Genomic DNA, 10,694 nt, shown 5'->3' with positions numbered 1-10,694 from the left:
GCAAAGTGGCATCATCAACATAATGGATTCTTTCAAATTTACCTGTTAACCTTTGGAAAGTCACATGAGATGTTTACTGATTACACATTTACTACACAGGACATGTGATTTCACCTGTGTGCCTTATAAAAAAGAGCAGAGATTTTGGCGAGTGAGACCAAGGACTTGCATCGAAGGACGTCAGGTGAAACAGCGGTACAGGTAAAATACCTAAATTGAATTGATTTTCCTTGTTTGGATTCCCAGGAGGATAAACTTGACGGCAGTGCAGCGAAATGTAATATGCACACATCTGTGACATTTGTGAAAATACCAGATTAACCAAAGACAAAGAAATGAAGCCTCTTCAAGTCTGAGTTTAATGGTAGAACATCTGAATATGCTGAATTTCATGAATATTAACTTCATGATTAGTGGAGTGTTTATAATGAATTGCAACAATTTTAAGACTTATTTAGTTGTTGTCACAAGATAAAGCTCTGCTAACTTTTTTAAATTCTTTTCAAATGACCTAAACTGGAGCTTTGTTAATAAAATAATAGATTTTAGAATAATTAGCATAATAAAGTTACTTATTTTTAATTAAAGTATAAGATATGGCTTTTACTGAACTCTTGACAAAATAAATAAGCAAAAACTGAAATTATGTTGAATGGTCGAGTCACAACGTCTCTCAGTTACTACAGTAATATTAATACTGCATTATTGTGTATTTTAACATCTCTGTGCTCATTTTAGGCAAAATGAAAACGTAGGATGACATTTCTTCACCACATTTGTGTGATTGCATACATTTGATCACCCTCTCATTGCACACTCATGCTGTAGTTATTCAGGAAACAAAAACATTGAATTCTGACTGGTGTTGGAGCTGATCCACGATGTCTGCCCTCCAGGATGCGCTCCCTGGTCCTCCTCTGTGCCGTGGTGACGGCTCACGTCACCTGGGCGAGCCGTCATCCAGCTCCTCTCTCCTCAGAGATGATCAATTACATCAACAAGGCCAACACCACCTGGACGGTGAGACACCTCATGCAGTCTTTCATTGTAATGGGAGTCGTTGGCGACTTGTTGGAATTTTAACATTCCCGTTTCTACAGGCCGGACACAACTTCCAAAATGTTGACATCAGCTATGTGAGATCGCTGTGTGGGACCATGATGAAAGGGCGCCGGCTGCCCGAGGTGTAAGTTTAAATGTGTGTGTGTGCGAGTGTGCGCGCACACCTGTCCCTGGGTGTGTTTACAGTCCCTCACATGAGGCGACCAGGTGACAGTCAGGAGGGTAAATTTCACTCGTGCTGTTTTAACGAGCTTCCGTCTGTGTTCAGGATCCATAACGTTGAAGGCATAAAGCTCCCTGACAGCTTTGATGCGCGTCAGCAGTGGCCGAACTGTCCCACAATCCAACAGATCAGAGACCAGGGCTCCTGCGGATCCTGCTGGGTGAGACAGATACTCAGACATGATACTGAAACCGGTGTGCGGACTTCATTTTTTGTCTTTCTAAAGCATGTCATAAGTCTACAGAGGTGACCAAAATAAAGATGTGACATTGTTCACTCTCTGATTTCCCACAGGCCTTTGGGGCAGTTGAGGCAATATCGGACAGAATATGCATCCAGACTGAGGGTCACACCTCTGTGGAGATCTCTGCTGAGGATGTGCTCACCTGCTGTGAAGACTGTGGCATGGGGTAACTATCAGTGTGAAAAAGCACTTTCGAAATATAGGATTCTGCACCATTTAGGACCAAAAATGCTCCTTTTTCCACTTTTCACCCAGGTAAACGGCCACATGTAGCTGCAGGCAGGCCTTTGAATCCTGATCAGTCATCTAACCCTGTCTTTTGTTTGTCAGCTAAATAACTGTAAATGGAACGATGAATAGGAGGTGTGCTTGTCTGTTTGTAGCTGTTTTGGTGGCTACCCTGCAGAGGCTTGGAATTACTGGGTGAACACTGGACTTGTGACAGGAGGCTTGTATGGCTCTAAAGTGGGTAAGTTCACTGCATGTGATGTAGTCGTTTGGTTTTGGACTCTGAAAGTCTTGACCGAGCGGCTGTGTGTGTGTTACAGGCTGCCGGCCCTACACCATCGCTCCCTGTGAGCATCATGTGAACGGAACCCGTCCTCCCTGCCACAGCCAGGAGACTCCCAGATGTGTTCAGCAGTGCATTGATGGATACGAACTCTCTTATCCAAAGGACAAACACTTCGGTAGAGAGGTTTTACATGATCACACCTTCTAGCTTTCCACTCATGCCTTGTCTTATATGTGACCATGATCTTCCTCTGATTTCCATCTCAGGCAGGCGTTCGTACAGTGTCTCATCCGACCAGCAGCAGATCATGACAGAGCTGTACAAGTACGGCCCTGTGGAGGCAGCTTTCACTGTTTATGCTGATTTTCTGCAGTATAAGAGCGGTGAGACTCATAATTGGCATATACTCTGTGCACAGGCTTCTTTCATGCATATTCAAACATGCAAACAAAAGCTTGTATTGTGTATTCATGGTTAAATCTCCTTATGTCCGTTACCTGCAGCCTGCTTATACTTTGCATTAGCATTGACCTATATAGTAAGCGCTGGCCTACTTTCTTTGTTAGCTGGTCAGCCGGTAAGTCAGTCAGTCAGTTACGAAGTACACGTTGTTTAATTTGAAGAGTTAACTTCAGCTCGTGCTTGATTGTCCTGCCTACAGACTATTAAGCTGCTGTGGGATGTGTCTGTTTCCTAGGTGTGTACCAGCATCTGACAGGGGAGATGCTGGGTGGTCATGCCATTAAGGTCCTGGGCTGGGGGACCGAGGGCGGGACGCCATACTGGCTGGTTGCCAACTCCTGGAACACTGACTGGGGTGACAAAGGTACAGCGTGATGAAGGGCTTGCATAACAGAACGTGGTGGCACATGGTCCCATGTGGTCTGTGTTTTGTGTATGGAGCAAGAACAGGGTCACACTTTTTGAAATCATCTCATCGGTTACATTCTTCTGTTACTTCCTCATTTCAGGTTTCTTCAAGATCAAACGTGGAAGTGATGAATGTGGGATTGAGTCTGAGGTGGTGGCAGGAACCCCACACAACTGAATCTGGTGCTTCCTCACTGCAATCAACAACGAAATCAATACTTTATTTTTGAATATTGACAGAATCATCTGTCATTGTTGAATGTAATGAACAAGTCTATCAATTTTTTTTTGGTTGTTCCTCTAAATGACTTGCTTATTTTGAACTCCAGATTTGTGTAATCCAATAAACTGCAATATTTTTCACTTCTATGATTTCAGAGGAGTTCATTATGCCAAGACAATGAATGTGCTCGGAAGTTCTTACCCTGACTGAATTCCCTAGACCATTTAAATAACTGAAAGTGACATTAAAGTGCATTTGGGTGAAACCACATTTAAAAGTTGTGTTCATTCATTCATTTATTTCGAGCAATAATATTCGTAATCCCAGAGGCTTGCATAGAACAAAACAAAACAAAACAAAACAAAACAAACACGCATACACACACTCAACAGAAAAAAGTTTTTTTGTGTCATTCTTTTTTTTTTCATTTTGCTTGAAAAGAAGTGAAATGAAGAAAACTTGTTTAATCCCATCCCAAAGTCCTCGTTAGTCACTTGATAGTGAATTTTCGGATGCTAAAAAACAGCAAGAACAGCAATACCCAAAGTGGTACAGCAACCTGATATAGAAATACACAAGTCCACATTTTTGTGACAGATTATTAATAAGTTTTTCCATGAGCTTTGTGATTCTGTCGGGAAAACTCATTTCACACACTAAAAATGTTGTTTCCAGTCCAACACCAAGCAAAAAGAAATATTGGCATAGTCACGATATGAGTGATAAATGAGCCAGCCACTTGCATACTACTGAACACAACTGATTAAATAAACGCATGAAGATGGCAGTGATGTACAAAAATACAGATGTGGAAAAAATTGTTGGTACCCTTTGTTTAATGAAAGAAAAATTCACAGTGGTCAGAGAAGCAACGTGAATCTGACAAAAGTAGTAATAAATAAAATTCTATGAAATTTAACCAATGAAAGTTAGGCGTTGCTTTTCAACCATGCTTCAACAGAATTATTAAAAAAATAAACTAATGAAACAGACCTGGACAAAAATTATGGTACCCTTAACTTAATATTTAGTTGCACAACCTTTTGAGGCAATCACTACCATCAACCGATTCCTGTAACTGTCAATGAGACTTCTGCAGCTTTCAGCAGGTGTCCACTCCTCATGAGCAAACTGCTCCAGGTGCCTCATGTTGGAAGGGTGCCTTTTCCAGACGGCATGTTTCAGCTCCCACCAAAGATGTTGGATAGGATTTAGGTCAGGGCTCACAGAAGGCCACTCAAGAATAGTCCAGTGTTTTCCTCTTGGCCATTCTCGAGTGTTTTTAGCTGTGTGTTTTGGGTCATTGTCCTGTTGCAAGACCCATGACCTGCGACTGAGACCAAGCTTTCTGACACTGGCCAGCACATTTCTCTCTAGAATCCCTTGATATTCAGGATTTCACCTTTAATCTCTTTAGAAGTTTTTCTGGGCTCTTTTGTTATCCATCTCTTTGATTTGTCATCAATTTTCCTCCTGCGGCCACGTCCAGGAGGGGTTGGCTGCAGTCCCATGAATCTTGAATTTCTGAATAATGTGTGCAACTGTAGTCACAGCAGGAACATCAAACTGCTTGGATGGTCTTATAGCCTTTACCTTTAACATGCTTGTCCATAATTTTCTTTCTAATCTCCTGAGACAACTCTTTCCTTTGCTTCATCTGGTCCATGGTGAGTGTGATACACTTCATGTCACCAAAAAGCGCAGTAACTACCTGTCGCCCTATAAATGAGCCCACTGACTGATTACAAGATTGTAGACACCTGTGATGCTAATTAGTGGACACACCTTGGATTGACATGTCCCTTTGGTGATATCATTCTCAGTCTTTTCTTGGGGTACTATCATTTTTGTCCAGACTTGTTTCTTGAGTTTTTTTTTTTTTTTTTTAATAATTCTGTTGAAGCATGGTTGAAAAGCAATGTCTGACTTTCATTAGTTAATTTTTATAGATTTTTTTTTATTATTACTTTTGTCAGATTCGAGTTATTTCTCTGACCACTGTGAATTTTTCTTTAATTAAACGAAAGGTACCAACAATTTTGTCCACGTCTGTACTACAAAGGTCCCCAAATCGGCAATGAATGATTTTTTATACATATAAAAAAAAATAAAGTAAATATAAACGTGAAAGTTCCCTCTACACAGCAGAAGGTGGCAGTAATACAGCCGCAATGATGTGAACCATAGATATGAACGACAAAAAGGGACGTACGTGACCTCCATGTTTGTAGTCCCGCGTCGTGTTGCGGCACTGTGACGCTCGGTAGGACGTCTGACGTCACGGCGAACCAGGAAGTTCCCGCAGCGGCGATGAGCAGCGCTGAATAAAAGTCCGCAGGTGGATACCGGCTTCACGGTCAGAGCTGATGGGACGCGTCGCGGCGAAGGAGCGGTTGTAAAACACTTTAGCCGGTGGTGATGAAGGCAGGTTGTCGGACCCGTATTTCTGTCCTGTCCCCTCCTTGTGTTTGTTAACGTGTCATCTGCGGTCAACCCGGTCAGCCCTCTGCTGCAGCGTAGCTGCTCTCTGTTCATCATTGTCATGTTTTTAAGCCATGTGGAGCTATGGAGAACATACTGGGAGTGTGTTTCCAGACCTTATACGGTGTTCATCTGCTCCCTCACGGCCGCACTGTACTATCTGTGGGGCCGCAAGTGTCAGGTCAGTCGCTGCTGTGAAGGTTGGCGGTAATTACTGCGCTATGTCCACTGATGTGATCCAAATTAATTTTTCCTTCCCTGCTTAATTTAATCATTCTTTTGGATCTCATTCTCACTTTTTTTTTCATCAGTGAAAGCATTTCCTGATTTTATTTCCATTCAAAGTAGAACTCCAAAGCACTGCCGACGGTAAGGCGCTGGGCAGGACAGACACTTCATACAGACTCTCGCAGAGGTGGCAGTGATCATCAGAGTGGGATCTTTCTCTGCAGAGTTTACGTCGTTCTTCATATTAATGTCAGTGACTGTAGATTTGCTCTTGGCACCGGTGATCTTTGGAAAGCGGCTGGCTGCCTGTCTCTCACGATTGGCCATGTGATGGGCGGACAACCTGTCCAAGGTGGACCCTGCTCTTCTGATAGGCTCCAGCCTGTAGTAGTCCTGCAGATGAGTGTGTATGGCGTGGACACGTGTTTCCATCACTTTCTATTCATTTATCACCTTTTAAAATAATGAGTTATCTGATCTTATTTACTTTATTTATTCCGCATTTTACTCACTTAAGAGCTAAACAGGCCTCCTCTATTCTTTTCTTTGAACTCATACTCTACTTTGAGTTGTTTCTTTTCAAGTTTTCCACAATTATCTGTTGATTTAATATAAAAATATTTGTTATTTTTATACATTTTTTGCACCAATTAAATTTCTTAATTGGCTTCATTTCAAACTTACAGTTACAATTAATCACTTGAAGATTGAAAATATTCAATTTATTGAAGAAACAAAGTAACAAAATGTTTATCCAAGTCTGTCAGTGTACAGTTTCGTTGTAGCCCTTGATATGATAAATAAAGCTACATTTGTGTTGTGAATTACATGTTAAAACTTGAATGGAATTTTGTTGGTGCAACAAATGGATTTTATAACTTGAGCATTTCTAATCTGCATTTGAACAATCAGCTGCGCTATAATGCAATAAAATCCAGTCATCTAGTGAGGAGATCTGAGGACACGGATCATACAAATCATTGTGTGACTGAAATAAGGACCATAACGAAGAAGCCATTCAAAAGTTATAACAGCTTTTAATTTGTGCTCTGAAAATTACTGAAATATTTCTCAAAAATATGCCAGCTAATTGATATTTGTTTAATATTACCACACTTGTTTAGCATTCTGTTTCTATGACAAGGTGTGCGTTAAAAATCTCTTACGTTCTTGCCATTCCCCCCCCCCCCCCCCCCCCCCTCTCTCTATTTCTGTCAGACCCCGGCCCTCATCTGTAGTGAGGCGTTTAGTGTATTTCTGCACAAACACTGTCCTGTGGTGGCTGAGCGCTTCAGTCCTACTCCCTGGTGCTGGGGAGGGAGGCTCCAAACCCTCGTCTGTGTTCTCCTGAAATCCAGACCTCCTGTCACTTATCGCAAGTATGAAGAAAAATCTTTTTAACAGTTTCATTTCATTACATTGAATAAAACAATTCTTTTTGTACATCTTCCTCCTTCTACCAGTGAGCTGATCCGTACCGTGGATGGTGGTCAGATCTCCTTGGACTGGGTCGATAACGAGGCCAGCGCGGTGTACCCACAATCCTCCAGCCGCCCCACAGTGCTGATCCTCCCGGGCCTGACGGGGAACAGCCAGCAGTCCTATGTGCTTCACGCCATCAACCAGGCCACTCGTCACGGCTACAGGTGACTGAGAGTCAACACCTTGTTGTTAACTCAGAACTGTGAAAAGTTATTTTTCTTCCTTGAAGAAGTGAGACCGCGCTCTGTGCTTTAATCACGTTTCTTTCCTAGGTGCGTCGTCTTTAACAACAGAGGACTCGGAGGGGAAGAGTTATTGGTAACTATACTGATTCTTGAATTAATGTTGTTCACCTTTAATTTTCAACCCCCTCCTGTTTTCGGCAGTCTGTGCAGGCGAGGTAGGGATGCATTTTATGGATTTGACTTTTGAAAGTGCATGAAGTAAAAAAGATATCCTGATGTGAAGGGAGATGCCATGCTGTCGCTGCACCGCCACCGTATTTTGACAGTTAATAGTGTCCCAATTTGCACCACACTGTTTATAATTCTGATTTCTGCAAGAATATTTGGTTGAAAATGTGTTTTTTTCTGAGTTAAAAATTATTGTAACAACCTGAAATGAAAAAAAGTCGGTTAACTGCACTGTATCTTTAGCTTTGTGTGTGTGTGATGCTTTTGTTCTTCCTGCTTCAGACTCCAATCACCTACAGCGCTGCCAGCACCACTGACCTTGAACGCGTGGTTCAACATGTCAAAGGACTCTTCCCTCTTGCCCCTGTGCTTGGTGCTGGTGTATCACTGGGAGGGTGAGTTTCTGCTCTAAAGTTTTTAGTAAATCAGTCACGTATTCTGTATTTCCTTGACATTTATTTACCACTTCTTGGTTTACTTTTTATTCTTGTTTGACTCCGTGCAGGATGGTCCTGCTGAACTACCTGGCCCGTAAGCGCAGAGAGTCGGGGCTGGTGGCAGGCATCACCATCTCCGTCCCCTGGAACGCTCTGAAGTCCTCCGAGTCAATGGAGGAACCTCTCAACTGGCTGCTCTTCAACAAATATCTGACCAATGGGCTGTGCCGTGCTGTTACCAGGTCAGTAATAAGATCTACTGTATCTAGTTAAATGGAAGAAAAGGGTTTGTATTACATTTTTCTTGTTTTGTTTCCGACAGGCACAGACGTATTCTGGAGAAAGTGGTGGATGTTGATTACGTCCTCAAGGTACACCACATTTTGACCCTTAGCTTAATATCTCCCTACATGTTGAACAGCCTCTTCTGTTACATCTCATTCTCTCTCCTTCCTCCTCTCTTTCAGGCTCGGACGATCCGGGAGTTTGACGAACGATTCACTTCGCTGCTGTTTGGTTACAAGTCCTGTAAAGACTACTACCACGACGCCAGTCCAGACAAGAAGCTCCCAAACACGGCCGTGCCCATCCTCTGTCTCAACGCCGCCGATGACCCCTTTTCTCCTCAGATCGGTGAGGAGACAAACCCACAATCAGTCAGACTCGTGTTTCTTTGTGAAGCTAAGTGGCGGTGTTGTGTCCTAGATACACCCGCTCTTACAGTGTTACATTTTTTAATAATTCATGAGTGACTGTATTTTCCCGTTGTAGCATTACCGACACTCCCAGTTTTCAGGAGTCACGGGGAGTAGCGGCTTTTATTTATTGTAACTTGTTTTGCTCGCAGTGTTCAGCATCATCTATATTCATATTTCGTTCTTTATAATAACGGCTTAACATGTATTTAGAGTCTGAATTCACACCTGTGCTACTTGACACCAGATCTATTTAAAGGTCCCTGGTTATATACATGTTGACCTCAATATAATGTATGCTTGTGTCATGTCCCAGAATATAACTGTAATGGCGCCACCTGGAGTTGAATGGTTGTAACGACATTTTTAAAACACAATCTTAGGGCCACAGAGCGGTGATGTGGTTTGTGACTGATTGCTTTTGTCCTTTCCCAAGATAGCTTTAACTTTGAATTTGGTACTTAGAAGAAAAAAAAAGTTTTAAAAATGTTTTGTCTTTTTTCTTCCTGCTCAGCCTTCCCGGTGTCGGTGGTGAAGAGCCTGCCGAACGTGGCCCTGCTGCTGACCGCTCACGGCGGACACATCGCCTTCCTGCAGGGTTTGTTCCCACGAGGCGAAAACTACATGGAGCGCCTGTTCAGCCAGTTTGTCCAGGCTGTGTTCGAGAACCCGAAAGACATAAAGAAAGCCTGCGGTATTAAAGAAGACCAGATGAGTGAATAAGAAAAAAATAAATAAATAGAAAAATAAATCCGTAACTGTGAATAAAACGAAAGCACTGACATCATAACAGTAGAACAAGCTGAGAAGAATGCATTGCTTTTAGCTGTGCATGCTGTTCAAACACCATGCTGTGCCCCCTTCATGTCCCCCGTGAGATGACAAACAGTATTGTACGATTTTCTGACGCCACTGCAGCTCTACCTCCTCGTCATCTCAGGCCCACTTCCATTAGAAAAAACAAAAACAGTAAAGAGAAATCATAACGTAAAAGCCATTTTCAACTTCAACCAATCTTGAAGCTTCAAAAAAAACTTGTGCTTTTGCAAGAAATGAAACAAGATCGTTTTTCTTAATCGACAGAAATGGCAAATTTGCTTACAGTAATAAAACAGCCAGAAAACTGGCGTCCCAGCTTAAGCCGCTGATGCCCTGTGGAGCAGCATGCGAAGCAAACGAGATGCGAAATGTTTCCCTGTCAGGGAATGAAAATGAATTCTAGGAGTTCAACAAGTCTACATATTTTGAAATTTTAATTAAGGTTAATGAATATTAAGAAGAACAGTAAATTTGTACTGTGATTTTGATATTGCTGTGTAATATATGCATATACATTCATTGTTTATCTCTTGCACACTTGCTGTTTTGTTTGCAAAGCTTTTTTTTCCATGCTGTGCATAGCATGCCTTAAAGATTACACTTTTTTTTTTTTTTTTTTTTTTTTTTGCAACTTGTTTTAACCCCTTCCGGTTTGCTTTGTTTGCCATACAAGGTATGTAGTTTTTCTAAGGTAAATTACCTTTTACTATGTGAAAATTCAGCGTGGTACTTCAGATAATGTACCTGCTGTCAATCACTGTAGTTATTGGTTCTAAATTAACCTGCCTTGTTTTTATTTACGCACATTGTTGAAAGTCTGCGTTTTTGAAGCTTTCCGTCTCAAACAGACCTGATTCAGTGGAATAAGTTGGGACCAGGACTTCTCAGGACACGATGGTGATGATTTAACTTTTCTTTTTAATAAGGTGCATTTCAGGTGACAATTTGAGGACTTGAAAAGTGTGATTTAGGGTGCTCAATCAACAGATATCTATCATGATTG

The 10,694-nt window shown here is 41.9% G+C and overlaps 3 protein-coding genes across 4 annotated transcripts in view; 2 read left to right on the top strand and 1 right to left on the bottom strand.

Annotated features, from left to right (window-relative positions):
* The window catches only part of cmtr1 (cap methyltransferase 1), a 506,633-nt gene that overhangs the window by 12,520 nt on the left and 483,419 nt on the right, over positions 1-10,694 (bottom strand). The gene's annotated exons all lie outside the window — the stretch shown is intronic.
* Positions 898-3,091, top strand: ctsbb (cathepsin Bb). The gene is made up of 9 exons (XM_030111109.1): positions 898-1,020; positions 1,101-1,186; positions 1,331-1,445; positions 1,580-1,695; positions 1,913-1,998; positions 2,078-2,218; positions 2,310-2,426; positions 2,741-2,869; positions 3,015-3,091. The coding sequence occupies exons 1-9, from the start codon at positions 898-900 to the stop codon at positions 3,089-3,091; spliced, it is 990 nt and encodes a 329-aa protein (XP_029966969.1).
* Positions 5,425-9,820, top strand: LOC115402533 (phospholipase ABHD3-like). 2 transcript variants are annotated; one of them, XM_030111105.1, is made up of 9 exons: positions 5,425-5,560; positions 7,064-7,224; positions 7,309-7,491; positions 7,600-7,645; positions 8,023-8,135; positions 8,246-8,419; positions 8,500-8,548; positions 8,645-8,810; positions 9,387-9,820. In XM_030111105.1, exons 1-9 carry the CDS (start codon positions 5,555-5,557, stop codon positions 9,593-9,595), a joined length of 1,107 nt encoding a protein of 368 aa, XP_029966965.1. In that variant the 5' UTR covers positions 5,425-5,554; the 3' UTR covers positions 9,596-9,820. The 2 variants fall into 2 exon arrangements, with proteins under 2 accessions (XP_029966965.1, XP_029966964.1); XM_030111104.1 differs by having other exon boundaries at positions 5,432-5,798.

The sequence above is a fragment of the Salarias fasciatus genome, chromosome 15 (assembly GCF_902148845.1).
Source record: "Salarias fasciatus chromosome 15, fSalaFa1.1, whole genome shotgun sequence".
Classification (NCBI taxonomy): domain Eukaryota; kingdom Metazoa; phylum Chordata; class Actinopteri; order Blenniiformes; family Blenniidae; genus Salarias; species Salarias fasciatus.
The sequence above is the reverse complement of the archived record's forward strand: the minus strand, read 5'-3'. Positions and strand labels throughout refer to the sequence as shown.

Excerpts from the sequence above, each read along its gene's own strand:
- LOC115402533 (XM_030111104.1), top strand. The coding sequence starts at position 5,679 with ATGTTTTTAAGCCATGTGGAGCTATGGAGAACATACTGGGAGTGTGTT. Across the intron at positions 8,136-8,245 it reads GCTGGTGTATCACTGGGAGG|GATGGTCCTGCTGAACTACC; the intron begins GTGAGTTTCTGC and ends GACTCCGTGCAG. Across the intron at positions 8,420-8,499 it reads CTGTGCCGTGCTGTTACCAG|GCACAGACGTATTCTGGAGA; the intron begins GTCAGTAATAAG and ends TGTTTCCGACAG.
- ctsbb (XM_030111109.1), top strand. The coding sequence starts at position 898 with ATGCGCTCCCTGGTCCTCCTCTGTGCCGTGGTGACGGCTCACGTCACC. Across the intron at positions 1,999-2,077 it reads CTTGTATGGCTCTAAAGTGG|GCTGCCGGCCCTACACCATC; the intron begins GTAAGTTCACTG and ends TGTGTGTTACAG. Across the intron at positions 2,219-2,309 it reads TCCAAAGGACAAACACTTCG|GCAGGCGTTCGTACAGTGTC; the intron begins GTAGAGAGGTTT and ends TTTCCATCTCAG.